General features: G+C 37.0%; 1 protein-coding gene and 1 pseudogene across 2 annotated transcripts in view; one reads left to right on the forward strand and one right to left on the reverse strand.

The window, feature by feature from the left end:
* TBC1D12 (TBC1 domain family member 12) overlaps positions 1 to 17376 on the reverse strand; it is a 53236-nt gene that overhangs the window by 7951 nt on the left and 27909 nt on the right. For both annotated transcript variants that reach the window (XM_006755080.2, XM_015557921.1), the window contains 6 exons: positions 16213 to 16295; positions 12906 to 13023; positions 11679 to 11785; positions 5739 to 5819; positions 3220 to 3308; positions 2161 to 2232 (listed from right to left, as the gene is read on the reverse strand). In XM_006755080.2, the coding sequence (XP_006755143.1) occupies positions 2161 to 2232; positions 3220 to 3308; positions 5739 to 5819; positions 11679 to 11785; positions 12906 to 13023; positions 16213 to 16237 (492 nt within the window). In that variant the 5' untranslated portion in view covers positions 16238 to 16295. The remainder of the gene's footprint in view (positions 1 to 2160; positions 2233 to 3219; positions 3309 to 5738; positions 5820 to 11678; positions 11786 to 12905; positions 13024 to 16212; positions 16296 to 17376) is intronic.
* Positions 5242 to 5731, forward strand: LOC102753916 (annotated as a pseudogene).

Here is a 17376-nt window from a genome sequence, read left to right on the forward strand (position 1 = left end):
GGGGGAGGGACCGTAGGCGGTTGGCCAGCTGACCCTGCCCCCTGGTCGAACTCCCAGTGGAACTCCAGGTCACGGGGACAATTTGCATATCAGCCTTTTGTTACATAAGACTAGAGGCCCAGTGCATGAATTCATGCACAGTGGAGTCCCTCAGCCTGGCCTGCGGGATCGGGCCAAAGCTGGCTCTCCGACATCCCCCAAGGGGTCCCAGATTGCGAGAGGCATGAATTCCTGGCCTGTGGGATCAGGCCAAAACCAGCTTTCCAACATCCCCTGAGGGGTCCTGGACTACAGGAAGGCTCAGGCCAGGCCAAGGGACCCCACAGTGCACGATTGGGGCCAGTGAGGTATACGGGTGGTTGGCCAGCTGGGAATGGACTATGGAAGGGCTCCAGAGCATGTCTGGCCCATCTTGCTCAGACCCAATTGGCCAGACCCCAGTAGCAAGCTAACCTACCAGTTGAACTGTGTGCCACCTGGTGGTCAGTGCACATCATAGCGAGCAGTTGAGCAGGCTTAGCAGCATATCATTAGCATATTATGCTTTGATTACAGTGGAGTCCCTCAGCCTGGCCTGCGGGATCGGGCCAAAGCTGGCTCTCCAACATCCCCCAAGGGGTCCCAGATTGCGAGAGGGCACAGGCCAGGCCGAGGGACCCCACCTGTGCACGATCGTGGCCGGGGAGGGACGCAGGAGGTTGACCAGCTGTGGAGGGACTGTGGAAGGGCTCAAGGGCATGTCCGGCCTGTCTCGCTCAGTCCTGATTGGCCGGACCCTAGCAGCAAGCTAACCTACTGGTCAGAGTGTCTACCCCCTGGTGGTCAGTGCACGTCATAGTGACTGGTCGACTGGTCAACTGTGTGCCACCTGGTGGTCAGTGCACACTATAGCGAGCAGTTGAGCAGGCTTAGCAGCATATCATTAGCATATTATGCTTTGATTGGTTGAATGGACGACCAGACGACTGAACACTTAGCATATTATATAGGATGACAGATATTGTTCCAGGTCAGCCGTGGGCAAACTACAGCCCGCAGGCCGGATCCGGCCCGTTTGAAATGAATAAAACTATTGAAAAAAAAGACCGTACCCTTTTATGTAATGATGTTTACTTTGAATTTATATTAGTTCACACAAACACTCCATCCATGCTTTTGTTCCGGCCTCCGGTCCAGTTTAAAAACCCATTGTGGCCCTTGAGTCAAAAAGTTTGCCCACCCCTGTTCTAGGTACTTGATATAGCTCAGTGAATAAAAGATTCTTACAGTTTAGAAGGAAAAGCTACATAATAAACAACAAGTAAATCATTTATTTTATTAAAAGGTGGTAAGTGCTGCTCTGGCCAGTGTTGCTCAATGGTTAGAATGTCAGCTGTCACACTAAAGCAGCGGTTCTCACCTGTGGGTCGCGACCCCTTTGGTGGTTGAACGACCCTTTCACAGGGGTCGCCTAAGACCATCCTGCATATCAGATATTTATATTACGATTCATAACAGTAGCAACATTACAGTTATGAAGTAGCAACAAAAATAATTTTATGGTTGGGTCACAACATGAGGAACTGTATTTAAAGGGCCAGAAGGTTGAGAACCACTGCACTAAAAGGCCATGGATCTGATTCCTGATCAAGGGTATGTACGTGGGTTTCAGGTACAATCCTCGGGCTGGCTGTTGCGCATGTGCGAGGCAACCGATCAATGTGTCTCTCTTGAATTGATGTCCGTCTGTCACTCTCTTCTATCCCTCCCTCCCTTCCACTCTCTCTAAATATCAATGGAAAAAATATCCTCAGGTGAGTAAAATAAAATAAAATAAAACTAGAACTGATTGACAATCTGTAAAAGGAGCAAATTCCCTCCCCTATGCTTCACTCAACCTGGAGGCACAGTCACGGAAAGAAAGGTTAGGGAGAAGGGGAGAAGGCACCAGACCAACAGCAGTGGCAATAAATGCAAGTTTACAAATTGCATGGTGAGATCCCCAGCTGCTCTCCCAGAAAGCTGGCAGCCAGCCTCATAAACCTCAGGTAGGAGAAGGAAAGGTTCCTCTCTAGATAAGTTGATAGGCCCGAAGAAAAAAGACACAGAGATATACACATTTTGGAGCAATTACAATATAATAAAATGTTTATATTAAAAAAAAAGGAAACAAATACTTACATAACCAACATCAGGTCTGTAACATGTATATGCCCCTAAGATACTATGTAAAACATCATGATATGGGCCACCCTTTGAAGAGAAAAATAAAATGTCATACTATACAAATAACTGTCTCTAAGTTACTTGTCAAATATCATGTTAATAAACTTTAGCATTTCCCAAAAGATTAATTTTAGTTAGTATATTTAATCATTGTCAGAAATAGTCTAAATGCACTCTGCCAAGATGCTTTCTAAATAATTTAAAAATATGTAATCCTAAACAACAAAAAGTCAAACTCTCTTGAGAGACATAGCTATAAAGTTTATGTACAATTTTAAAGACTTCTGGATTTGGTACAATAAGATTACAAGGAAAACAGAATGTTCCATTTTATATAATACAACTTCAGCAAAAAAAAAAAAAAATACCATCAAGCTACACTAAATTAAGTTTACTATTAGTTTTTATCTTAATAGTAAAAATGTTTATGTCATTTTATTAATCTAAAGATAGAGAAATTCCATATATTAAAGATTTGAGTCAAATATGAACTACACATAAAATGTAATGATTTCTCATAAAGTATAAGCAACTTTATTCCTTATATTCCCTATGCTGTACTTTATATCCCTGTAAGAAACTTTTTTTTTTAAGGAACTTCTTAATAGTCTCTGCAGAAACAACCCCCACTCCCCAACCCCATTTCAATAGTAATTCTAAAAAATTTAAATTTGGGGACAAATTCTTTTATATTTACACAATTTACTAGGCAAAACAGTTAAATTTCAAATATTTTACAGAATAAAAAGTAAAATAAAGAAATCCACCTTGATGATAATTAATCCAGTACCTACTACATAAAATTATGATGTGCTATGCTCACTGCAATGCATTTAGTCAGTGGGATAAAGTAATAAAATTTCCATTAAAATTTTCCAACTAGTGTCACATTTTTTAATATAAAGTTCCCCAAATTTTATAGTTTTGCCTTTAAATAGTAATAGCTATGAATTTGGAGAATATGTTCCCTTGGATTTTTTAGAAGTAGTTAAAAACCTGGTTAGAAACCCTCACCTTCTGAAAGATGTAGAGAGATGGAAATGTACGGGATATGTCCAACTTAATTAATTCCAGACTGGCCTCCCGATCAGCAATAGATACACCTATATTTGTAAATAAAGTTACAATTATTATTTGGCTATATCCAGTTCAATCTTATAAACACAGAATGATTACACTGAATATATGTTATTTAAGGAAGGTTAAAAGCTGAACAATCCAGAAACTTAAAGAAATGCCACACAGCTTTTGCTGGAATTTAGAGCTTCTTCTGTGAAGACTATATCTATACATTTATCAGAAAGTTATATGGTGAAGGATTTCTACTTCCTTTTTTTTTTTTTTAAAAAAAAAAGGTAGGGTTTTTTTTTTTTTATAGAGGGTAGGTAGATTATCACTTCCACAATAACAACTAGATAAAAACATTTCAAGTATCATTTTTAAAAAAGGCATAACAGAGTTGTGTACACAGAGAGGTCCAGAGAATTTAAATCCTAGAAAGAGAAAAGCCTTTCCTAGGTGAGTGGATACCAGTGGTCGAATTTAACAGGGATGTTTACATACTCACAGAAAACCACTATGCGATACGCACCATTTCTCTATCCTAAGCCATGTTCATTTTTATTTTATTTTTATTTTTTAAAATGTATTTTATTGATTTTTTTTACAGAGAAAAAGGGAGAGGGATAGAGAGAAACATCAATGAGAGAGAAACATCGATCAGCTGCCTTCTGTACATCCCCTACTGGGGATGTGCCCGCACCAAGGTACATGCCCTTGACCGGAATAGAACCTGGGACCCTTGAGTCCGCAGGCCGATGCTCTATCCACTGAGCCAAACCGGTCAGGGTGCCATGTTCATTCTTAGAGTTGTACATCCAGGCAAGAGAAGAGGGTTTGCTTTTTACTAAGTAGAACAAATACAGAAAGAAGAGTGACTGACAGACAAATGGCTTTCCATAATTTAAGGACAAGAGATGGTTGAACAAATTTACCTAAATTTAATAAATTATGATAACAGAAAAAGATTTTTTTCCAAAATGATCAGGAATAAAATTGATAAGAATGGAGGAATAAAAGGAGCATATGAGTGAATTAAATAAACAAAGATTAGGCACAAGAATTATAAAAAATATGTATTAGGAAGTGAGTGAAAGTCAGTGAGAGAGGAGACAGGAGGTCACAAATGAGGTATAAAAGATCATCTATCTTTAAGTTAAAAGTTGGGTCGTGGTGGGTGTTGCTTAATGGTTGGAGGGTCGTCCTGTGACCAAAGGGTCTTGGGTTCGATTCCTGGTCAAGGGCATGTACCTGGGTTGTAGGTTCGATCCCTGGCCCAGTTGGGGCACGTGTGGGAGGCATCCAATCAATAGAGCTCTCTCACATTGATGTTTCCCTTTCTCCCTTCCTCTCTCCCTTCTTCTCTCTCTAAAAACAATGGAAAAATATCTTCGGGTGGGGATTAAAAAAAAACACGTTGGCCTAAAAATACTTCACCCCCATTACCCTTAATGGCTATGATTAAATCCTGGGCTCTGGAGTCCAACTGCTTGGGTTTACATCATGGCTTCACTGCTTATAAATTAACTACTTTGAGTTTCCTCCTATATCATCCAGGATATCACCTACTTAAAGAGTTATTAACATTAGAGTAGATAATATATGTAAAGCAATTCTATAGTTCCTGACACATGGTAATAATTATCGCCAAAACCGGTTTGGCTCAGTGGATAGAGCGTCGGCCGGCGGACTAAACGGTCCCAGGTTTGATTCCGGTCAAGGGCATGTACCTGGGTTGTGGGCACATCCCCAGTGGGAGATGTGCAGGAGGCAGCTGATCGATGTTTCTCTCTCATCGATGTTTCCAACTCTCTATCTCTCTCCCTTCCTCTCTGTAAAAAATCAATAAAATATATTAAAAAAAATAATTATGACATAGTCCTCAGTGACTGGACTTTCATCCAAAAATTTTTGTTAACAAAAAATAATCACACCCTTTCTCTTCAACGAGGGTCAGAGCAGCCTCCCCAGCAGATGAAGAGATGCAGATCTTTGTGAAGACCCTGATTGGCAAGATCATCACCCTGGAGGTTGAGCGCAGTGACACCACTAAGAATGTCAAAGCTAAAATCCAAGACAAGGAGGGCACCCCACCTGAACAGTAGTGTCTGATTCTTATGGGTAAACAGCTGGAGGATGGCCACACCTCTCAGACTACAGTATTCAGAGAGGCCACCCTGCACTTGGTGCTTCATCTGTGGGATGGTATCATCAAGCCCTCCCTCTGCCAGCTTGCCCAGAAGCATAACTGCGACAAAATGATCTGTCACAAGTATTACACCTGCCTGCACCCCCTGCTGTCAACTGCTGCAAGAAGTACAGCCACACCAACAACCTGTGCCCCAAGAAGGTTAAATAAGGCCCCTCCACCACCTCCTCCTCGGGCCCGCAGGGTAGCCTTCTGCCTGAATCCCGTGGCTCTGGGGCCTCAATAGTTTCCCTTTCATTGAAAAGAAAAAGAGTAATAATCACACCTTCTGTATCATTCTCTGAACTTGTTTCACTGAGGCTTTTGCACCGTTCTTTCGCTCTTGATAGGAAGATTTCATAAAGTTCTGGGTGAGGGAGAACAAAAATTCATCAATAATAGGAAAAATATATTCACATATTTTTATTTTTATTCTTAAAAATAGAAAAACATGATCCCATTATAGGTCAGGCATATCTTATGTAGCTGGCATAAAAAAATAGCAAATGTAGGTACTCAATTCTACCAAAACTATTTATTATGCACCAGAAAGGCAGCAAATGAAAATATTCCAGAGCAGCCATCCAAATAGCTACAATATAGAATGTATGTATGAGGCAGGTAGAGACACTTCTGCTAAAGGAACCATTGTACAATAGCAGAAACATGATTTTTGGAATCATTCAGACCTAGATTCAAACTCCGGCTCTGCCACTTACTACCTGTGGGATTTATAACTCTGGAACTTGGCTTTCTTCATCTGTAAAATGGAGAAAAATAATACCTATTCATGTGTTACTGATGATTAAACAAGACCATTTATGTAAAGCTTCTGACACCTTATAGACCCTCAATAAATGCTAGTTCTTGCTTCCTTCTCTCTTGAAATTGGTTTCTCCATTATGATACAGTTATCTTAAGCTACATAAACTTTAGTCAGAGTCACATACAAAAATCTCTACTCCTATCTTTTACTCTAAGAGCCCAATCACTTAAAAAAAAATATATATATATTCCAATATATATATATGTGTGTGTGTGTGTGTGTGTGTGTGTGTGTATGTATATGTGTGTGTGTACCTTCCTTTTTTTTCTTTTTCTTTTCTCTCATACCATCTTTTCTCTCTTTGATGTCATTTGTGCTCTCTTTTCTTTCTCCAGATTCTAGGGATATTACCAAGCTACAATACATTGTATGACTAGACCAGTGATGGCGAACCTATGACACGAGTGTCAGAGGTGACATGCAAACTCATTTTTTTGGGTGATTTTTCTTTGTTAAATGGCATTTAAATATATAAAATAAATATCAAAAATATAAGTCTTTGTTTTACTATGCTTGCAAATATCAAAAAGTTTCTATATGTGACACGGCACCAGAGTTAAGTTAGGGATTTCCAAACTGCTGACACGCCGAGCTCAAAAGGTTCGCCATCACTGGACTAGACCATAATATGTATTCTTATATTGCCAAGAATCAGATTATAAAATAACTTACTAGATATATTTCAAACAGACTCATTATTCTGATCTCTTCTTTCTGTTCACTTTTCATTATTACTAATGGTTTGGAAAGAAATCAAACTCAAAATTTCTATTATTTCTATGCCCTGACTGGTTTGGCTCAGTGGATAGAGCGTTGGCCTGCAGACTGAATGGTCCCAGGTTGATTCCGGTCAAGGGCATGTACCTTGGTTGTGGGCACATGCCCAGTAGGGGGTGTGCAGGAGGCAACTGATTTGATGTCTCTCTCTCATAGATGTTTCTAACTCTCTATCCCTTTCCCTTCCTCTCTGTAAAAAATCAATAAAATATATCACACAAAAAAAAGCTGTTGTGGCACAGCAAGTGTCCCTGGGGAGGGACAAGATGGGACCAGTGGCCTGGCTAACTGGAACAAACTGAGGCATCTCTAAGGTGAAGAGGGTAGGGAGGAGTGTAAGAAATCCATGGGGGGAGACATCTGTAATACTAGCAACAATAAAAAATACATGTATTATTTTTAAAAAAATAAAATAAATGGAGTGCCCCACTCCATTTGGTGTAAGAGCTAGATATAAGTTTTAAACTTAGATATAGAATTTTTGGAAATTATTAGGAACCAAATTGAAGTTCATACATTTTATTTCAAACTGCTTCCAAGCCAGGTCCAGTTTCACTACTGCACTTAGTTTTTAAAACTGTCTTGGAATAAGGCTCACCAAACAAATCCATCACTCTGGAATCTACAAAATTGACCCAAAAGTAAAACTGTGGTAATGCATTTGAAAACATCAAAGGACATCTCTCAAGGGAAGATTTACATTACTTATCTATAAATAGAAGATGTATATCTCAGTTCAATTCCTTACTTGACTCTGCATGTCATATTTGCCCTGGCCGGCATGGCTCAGTTGGTTGGAGGGAGGGTCATCCCATGCACTAAAGTAGTGGTTCTCAACCTGTGGGTCGCAACCCCTTTGGGGGGCAAACGACCCTTTCACAGGGGTCGCCTAAGACCATTGGAAAACACATATTGAATATATAATTACATATTGTTTTTGTGATTCATCACTATGCTTTAATTATGTTCAATTTGTAACAATGAAAATACATCCTGCATATCAGATATTTACATTACGATTCATAACGGTAGCAAAATTATAGTTATGAAGTAGCAATGAAAACAATTTTATGGTTGGGGGTCACCACAACATGAGGAACTGTATTAAAGGGTCGTGGCATTAGGAAGGTTGAGAACCACTGCACTAAAGGGTCACGGGTCAGGGTGTGTACAGGAGACAACCGATCAAGGTTTCTGTCTCACATCACTGTTTCTCTCTCCCTCTCTCCCTCTTCCTTCCTCTCTCTCTAAAAGAAAATAAAAATATTAAAACAAAACAAAAAATCAATGGACATTTCTTAAGGGAAGATATACAGTGCTTATCTCTCTATATAAAAACCCTGTGACCAGTCAACTGTTGGAGAAGTCACTATGACGTGCACTGACCACCAGGGGGCAGACGCTCAACGCAGGAGCTACCCCCTGGTGGTCAGTGCGCTCCAACAGTAGGAGCGCTGCTCAGCTGACCAAAGGGTAGCTGTGGCAGCAAGAGCCTCTCCTGCCTCCCGCCTCTGTAGCAGCGCTACTGAACAGCAGTGGCAGGTGCAGTGGGGTTGGGATGAGCGGGAGCAGCATGGCACCTGGCCTAGGCTTGGGCTCCTCCTTGGCCGCCTGCAGCTTTGCATCCCTCAAGGGGTCCTGGATTGTGAGAGGGCACAGGCCAGGCTGAGGGACCCCACCAGTGCACGAATCTGCACTGGGGCTCTAATCTATAAGACCTGCATCTCAGTTCAATTCCTTGCTTGACTCTGCATGTTATACTTATTTTATTTTGAATCTACAAATGTAAAGTTCTGAAGCAGAGATGTGTCTTAGGAACCGAAAATACTTTGAGATCAGTTTATATTTCACTCTGATTTTCTGACAATGATGATATTGTACATATTTGGCAAATTTCACTTTCACTATAATGTTATACTCATCATCACAAAAAAATGTTAGAACAATTCTTTGAGATAGCTAACAATCTAACCCCATTTTACAGATGAAGAAAACTAAGACTACTGGATGTTAAGTAATTTGCCCAAGGTCACAAATCTAAGATATAGTAGAACCAAGATTTGAACCACATTTGACTGACATTAGAACCCTTATTCTGTTACTATTCCCTAATTGTTATGAATTTCATGATTAAAACAAATACAATAGGTAAGGAGTCAAACTATTATAGCCATTGAAAGTAGAGAAGGTTATATAAAGTAAATTTACTGATCAAAATTTAGCTTCCTTTCCACCACTAATGAGAGAGAGATGAATACCCAGTCTATTCCTGAGTTGTTTTATTAGAGAAAACCTAAAATTACTTTGAAAAAAAATGGCCCAGTTATTTCAAGCTTAAAAAAACATTTTGAGTTATAGTAACACAAAAGGTTAAAACCAACTTAACCAATATTTCAATGTTTAAGTTATCAGGTTACCTAACATTCTAAAGCAAAAGTTCTCAAGAAAACAAGACTGCAAACAAAATTTCAAATAGCTACCAATGCTTCATAGTCTCATCTGTGTCCAAAACCAATTCCTAAGACTTTAAACAATTACAGTATGTTCAACAATCCCTAATATTTAGGATTTTAATGATCTAACTGAAAATTCTAACTACAATATAAAAACATTTCCTTTTAATCTGTTCCAAGCACAAAAGGCAAAAGAAACCTTTGTTTTATTGGAAAGAAGAGTTAAGTCACATAGGATCTAACTTTTTATAAGCTAAATTAAAAACTCTTAATTCTTCCTTTAAATTCTATTTTTTAAATAAAAGTCCAGTTAAAAAAAGTGTTCATTATGGGATATCTGAAAATGAATTTTAAAAATCATACATAATCATGCTATTCAAAGTTGGCATCACTTTTAGAACTAAATATTTTTGTTATAATTCTGTCCAGTTACATATAATGCAGATTTTTGCAATGAACTCTCTTACAGAAAAGCTTTTGCACCCAATCCTGATTATTATTTCCTTGGAGCAGATTCTTAGAACTGGAATAATTAGGTCAAAAGTTATGCTTTTTAAGGCTTTTGTCAAATAATTCTAAATCATTTTCAGCCACAATTTATGTGGTAATTTTTATTCTTTTTAATAACTTTTGATTTAAAAGGTAAACAACAGTACCTTGATGTTCTTTTAACGTATATGTCATTGATTTGATTATCACTAGGAAAATGGCTAAATTAATTATAGTGCAGCCACACTGTGGAATACAGTTCAGCTACAGTAGTATGCTTAAGGTACACATGTATGTACTGACATAAAAGGATAGTCAGGAGAGATTATTGCTTAAAAGCAAGCTAATGAATAATCTCAGGACATAAACTCCTTTTTGTGTGGAAAACAAATAACAAGAAGATAGAGAGAAGCCTAAAAATTTATCATATGTAGAAATACACTTTTTTATGTGCAAGAAAAAGATCTGGAAGAATATCCCCCAATTTGCTTATTTGTACTTATAAGTAGGATCGAAAGCTGGAACCTAGGTGGAAGAGGGGGAAGAAACGTACAGTTTATACTTTACTTGAATCTTTTTCAATAAATATGTAAACAGATATTTTAAGTAATAGTAACAATATATTATTTATATTATACTAGATTCCCTAAATCTTTTTTCTTTTTACCAGATAAATCCAAGAATGTACTACTTTTTATTGCTGCAAAGAGTAAGCAATACATAAATAAGGATGGGGGCAGGCTATGCAATTAAATCCCACTCTGGGAACACCTTCATTGGCCATAGTGGTTTTGACATTGGAAATTCAAAGTTGAACCAATATGCTTGCTGGAAGATAAATTTTTTTTCCCAGAAATGGCCGTGACAGCACTTGTTGTTGTGCCACAAAATATATAAAAATAAGTGATGTTATTTCAAACATTGTTCAATTGAAGTTTCTTTTTTTTTTAATTGAATGTATTAGGATGACACTGATTAATAAAAATATATGGGTTTCAGATGTACAGTTCTATAATACATCATCTGTATATAGTACTGTGTGTTCATTACCTATCTACCATTATCATTATCACTCAGACTGATGTAGCACCTTTTATTATTATTTTACATTTCCCCCATTTGATATTATGCATATTTTATTATTTTTTTAACTTCATCAAAACTCTTCTACATTTTACTCCTACTCTTCAAAGTTTTAAGAAACTTAAGAAAATGAAACAATTCCTTAAGAGTCTTTCTCTTAACATTTTCAAACCCAAAAGGACTAATCTGAGTAGAGATGAAAAATAAATTTCTAGCCTTCCCCCAATATTTATGTTTTTTTAAAGGGGAAACCTTTCCACAACTGGACTATTTTATATATATATATAAAAATAATCTCCAGTGCTACCTAGAATCTCAGAAGTTTTTGTAGTTACCTGAAGTTAAGATCTTTGGGTACCAAGAATATTATTTATGGTTGTAAATTAAAGGAAAACCCACATATCTTATTTTTGATAGTATGAAATATAGTAAACTTATTAAGTCTTACCAGGTTTTAGAGTGATGGGGAATGAAGCATGCTCCTAAAACCACATTACACTTAGTAATGCCCTTTTAAATTGCTACTCTACTAATCTGCTTTGTAACTCTGGAGATGGCTATTTGTATGTGTGGGAGTAACTGAATATAGAATACAAACCAGGAGTGATATTTAGTTCATTTCCTACAGCTAGACTCCAAACTTTCCCACGAACACTAGGGGGCAATCCCTGCCACCACAATTCTCGAACTCTTCTTGTACTACGCCTAGAATTAAAGGGGAAGAAAAAAGGAGAAAGTTACTTTTTAAAACATAGTATCCTAAAGAGAGATAACAGTAATTTAAAGGTAACTCTTTCTATAGCTGCCATTTATACTGATAAAATGAAAGAATCAGAAAGTATAATTATGAAAAACAGAATAAAAGGAACATAAAAATTTGCTGTCAATTCAGTAACCAAATTACAAGTATTTATTACGGGTAAGGCTCTCATCTTTTGAGAGGCAGTACAATCTCCTTAAAGAGTGTGTGCTTTAGAGTTAGATAGACCTGAGTTCAAATTTGATTTAACTATTCATTAATTGTATTACCTTGGGCAAATCACTTAACCTGTCTGACCTGGAGCTTCCCTATAAGATAAGTGGGAATAAAGGTTGTAAGAATCAAATGTGATTACTTATGTAAAGAGCCTAATATAATATGTCACATGTCCAATATTCAACAAATTCCCCATGCATATTCAACAAATTCCCCATGCATATCCAATATTAAACATTGTAGAAGACATCTCCCACCCTTTAGTCTAGAGGGAAGATAAGGCATGCACAAATATATTATAAAAAAATGAAAGACAAAGTAAAGCAAGAAGTACATTAGTCTAGAAATATAATGGGATGTTACAGATGGAAAACATCATATATTTTATGATATACATATATCTCACATTCTCTTGAGAAGCATATTAAAAATCACCTTTATAGTTAATAAATGCATCTTATAACGAATGTACATGCTTTAGTATTTTCTTTCCAAAAATCTGCTATGACATCAATAGTGTACCTTGCAATAAATGATATGTTAGAATTAAGAAAATATGGTAACTAAGGAAAAAAAAGTTTCATGAATCAACTAGCATTTCAAATGGGGCTCAAAGGATAGGTAAGATTCTGACAGGCAGAGAGTGGTCAGTAAAGAAAGTAGGTATCAGAAACTGACGGTTTTATAAAAGCAAAGACACAGAAATAAGCATGAAATTTTCAGACATTGATTAACAACATAATTTAGCCAAAGCATAAGCTACATGGTGGAAATAATAAAAAAATAGAGAATTGGAAACATGAGATCTTTGGAGAAAGACTGGAATTCAGGAAATGTCTGTTTACTTACATTACTTCCCAATTGGGCAATATTTCATTGATCCAAATTACCATTGCATTTGCAATATTTTCTTCTTGTTTGAATCGTTCTTTCATTATTTTTTTCCTTTTATGTGCTTCTTTAATTTCTGTTTTAAACAAGTAAAAATTATTTCAATACAAAAGAGCTAGATCAAAACCCCCTTCTTCTACCTAAGCTTACAAAAGAGGCATTCTCAAAAAGAATATTTTAATAAAAGGAAGGAAGAAAAAAAGGAGAAGAGAGAAAGGAAAAAGGTGGGTGAGGGAAGGTGATAAAAAGAGAAATAAAAAGAATTTAATTAATATAATTTTAAAATAACATCTCCTATTGTACAAAATGAAACAAAGGCCAAAAAATCATTTAAATAGATTACAGTATCACATACAGTGGGGCCTTGACTTACGAGTTTAATTCGTTTCATGACGGAGCTCGTAACTCAAATTACTTGAATGTCAAATCAAAAAGTGAACGAGTGAGACACGTGATGCTGGGCTGATGTTGTGATGTTCACTGTGACGTTCGCTGCAATAAACTAAAATTTGGCATGAGTTAACTATGTAAAAAATAAACCAGCCCTAGCTGGTTTGGCTCAGTGGATAGAGCGTCGGCCTGTGGACTGAGGGGTCCCAGGTTCGATTCCAGTCAAGGGCATGTACCTTGGTTGCAGGCACATCCCCAGTAGGGGGTGTGCAGGAGGCAGCTGATCGATGTTTCTCTCTCATCGATGTTTCTAACTCTCTATCCCTCTCCCTTCCTCTCTGTAAAAAAATCAATAAAAATATATTTTAAAAAAATAAATAAACTACTGTGGCCCAGCCAGCTTGGCTCAGTAGTTGAGCGTCAACCTATGAACCAGGAGGTCATGGTTCGATTCCAGGTCAAGGCACATGCCTGAGTTGCAAGCTTGATTCTCAGTAGGGAGCATGCAGGAGGCAGCCGATCAATGGTTCTCTTTCATCATTGATGCCTCTATATCTGTCTCCCTCTCCCTCCTCTCTGAAATCAATAAAAATATATTCAAAAGAAAATAAAAAAATAAACTACGGTGAGCAACTAACCAACACCTTTTTTTTCATACAAGGGGTTTATGTACTTCCTCACATAAAACCACGTAACATTAAAAACTGAGTATGATGCTTCACTTTACTAATTAAATTTTTTAAATCCCTCTAATACACACATACATGCAAACAACACCCCTCTGAAAATCAGAAGTCACAATTCCAGAAGAGATGCATCAAAAATAGAGAAGTAAAATATATGTAAACTATACATATATAATTACATATAATTTTAGAACCAGTGCAAACTTCAGAGATCAGCTAGCTAAAGTATTTTCGAGCCTTAGCCGATTTGGCTCAGTGGATAGAGCCTTGGCCGGAGAAAGGCTCCCAGGTTCGATTCCAGTCAAGGGCACCTACCGTGGTTGCACGCTCGATCCCCGGCCCAGTTTAAGGCATGTGCAGGAGGCAAACATTTAATGTGTCTCTCTCACATCGATGTTTCTCTCTGTCTCTCCCCCTCCCTTTCACTCTCTCTAAAATCAATGGGAAAATATCCTTAGATGAGGATCAACAGGAAAAAAAAAGTAAAGTGTTTCTTAAATTGATTCAGATATACCTCAGGAACTCTCTTTTTTTAAAAAAAAATTTTTTTATTGATTTCAGAGAGCAAGGGAAAGGGTGAAAGAGATAGAAACATGAATGATGAGAGAGAATTATTCATCTGCTGCCTCCTGCACACCCCCTACTGGGGATCGAGCCAGCAACCTGGGCTTGTGCCCTAACTGGGAATGGAACTGTGACCTACTGGTTCTTAGGTCGATGCTCAACCACTGAGCCACACCGGCTCGGCAGAAACTATTTTAAGGGGTAAGCTAGAGGCCAATTAGGCAGTTTCACTTTTAAAAACTTGTTTTATATATTCAGATTCTACATAAGATTTCTTTGGAGTGGGTTCCACTGTTATAAAAAAAAAAAAGTATTGACAGAGGGACTTGAAAGTGTGCATCTAGTTGACCTGCCCCCCACATTTTATAGATGAGGAAACTAACATTCGGTCTATTTAGAGTGTCACATCCAGGTAGTGTCAAACAGGATTAAAGCTGTGACCTTCTGATTTCCCAATTCAATGTTATTCTATCATAACATGTTCTTAGGATTATCTACTTATTAATAACTATCTTAAATATTAATTGAACAGTAAAGTCAGTGTTGAGAGTCAATTAAAACTTGTATTTTGAATTATGTATAGAAAAATAAACTCAACCTGTGTTTAAATAATTGGGCCCTTTAGAAAGATATTGGCTTTATAGATTTACTATAAGATTAAAGATTAACTTCATTTCCAAAATAGTGCCACAAAGAAGAACTGTATACTATTATAACATTCCATTCACGTAAGTTAAGGAAAAATATCACTTGTTAAAAAAGCTTATGTCAAGCCCTAGCTGGTATGGCTCAGTAGATAGAGCGTTGGCTTTTGGATTGAAGGATCCTGGGTTTGATTCCTGTAAAGGGTACATGCTGGGTTGCGGGCTCGATCCCCAGTAGGGGGCATACAGGAGGCAGCTGATCAATGATTCCCTCTCATCATTGATGTTTCTATCTCCCTCTCCCTCTTCCTTCTTCTCTGAAATCAATAAAAATATATTTTAAAAAAAGCATAGGCCAAAAAGTGTGCATGTATGTGTGTTTACACAAACATAGCTGTGTAATATTTTCTAAAAATATATCCTGAACAGTACTTAGTAAATATTGTTAAATTATCCTTACACTATACTTTTTGGTTGGAAGAGAGAATGAATAAATGTGTGAATTTATGCACACGAGAGTATACATTTATGTGACTGTCCAAATGACACAACTGGGACTCTAGAGAGACTCCATGAAGTCACAAAAGTATATTTTAATTTCAAATCACATTCTCACAGTCATACAGGAAGTTATTTTAAAGCATTAAAATTATTAAATTATATATCAAAAGCCTAAAAACTGTACAAGTAAATTTCATGAATAAATATCTTCATTTATAAGTTAGTAGTAGTCCAGGGTTCATGACTGTAATGACAAGATCTCAAATATAGTCTGCTGCCTTTCTCTTCCTATTAGTTTTGTAAAAGTCCTTACAGAAGAACTATGATCTTAATATGACATTTTATTTCTCTTTAAGAACAAATGTAGTTATAAAAATAAGAAATCACCATCATCATAAAGACAGACTTCATCAATTTCACCATCTACCTTCCTGTTGAAATTCAGTAAATTAAATTTACCAACTAGAGTTAAAGTTATACCTCGTTTTTTAGCCTCAGCCACCATCTCATCATATTCTTGTCGGTGACGTAAAGCTTCTTCCACAGATTTGGCAGGAAGATTTCTGGGGGGAAAATTTTTTTAAGTCACTTTTCAAAAGACTAACTTTTAAATGTATTAATTTCTTTTTTTATAGATACCAAGAATTTTTAACTTCATCTCATTTCATACATTAAGAAAGTAATAGGTTGAAAAGAACTTTGCATTTTAGAAAAGAACCAGAATCCGAGTTGCCAATATTTGTTATATATATTTATATGTCATATGTATGTGTTTATTCATTATTTTTGAATGTCAAATTTCAGCCAATATTTCTAGGTCTTATTAAACCCACTTACTACAGGGTTTTTTAAAGTAAACTTTTTGGAGGTAGAATTTACATGTGATAAAATGGAACAAACATATTTTAAGAGTACAGTTTGAAGAGTTTTGACAATTTTACATACCTTTGCAACTAACATGCCAATCAAGATACAGAACATTCCCATCACTTCATTAAGTTTCCTATAACCCTCTGCACTCAATACTTACCCAATCACATCTGTGATTTCTATCACTGTACCTTAGTTGGTTGCCTTTTAAAGAGTTTCACATAGATTCTTTTTTGTCTGGCTTCTTTTGCTCAGCATATTTTAAAAATTCACCCATGCTGTTCTGTGTATTATGAACATATTCCTTTTAATTGGTGATCAGTGTTCCATTTATCCATTTGGATGAACATTTAGACTGTTTCCAGTTTGGGGACACTATGAATAAAGGTACTATAAATATTCACTTCAAGTCTTGTGTGGGTATCTGCCATCATTTCTCTATGCATATATACCTAAGAGTAGAATTCCTGGATTACATGGTAAGTGCCAGTATACTTTTATAACAAACTGCTTTGTACTTTTAGAGTTTCAAGATAATGTTATGAATAATTTGATAATCAGTTAATCACTTGCATATGCTATATATCCTATCTAATAATAGGGAAACATGGTAATTAACCATAACTTCGCTACCCTTCCCATTGGCTAATCAGCAAGATATGCAAATTAACTGCCAACCAAGATGGCGGCTGGCAGCCAGGCAGCTGAAGCGAACAGGAGGCTTCCTTGCTCCAGTGATGGAGGAAGCCAAGGTTCCCTGCTTGCTGCTGCCAG

The sequence above is a fragment of the Myotis davidii genome, unplaced genomic scaffold (assembly GCF_000327345.1).
Source record: "Myotis davidii unplaced genomic scaffold, ASM32734v1 scaffold271, whole genome shotgun sequence".
NCBI lineage: Eukaryota > Metazoa > Chordata > Mammalia > Chiroptera > Vespertilionidae > Myotis > Myotis davidii.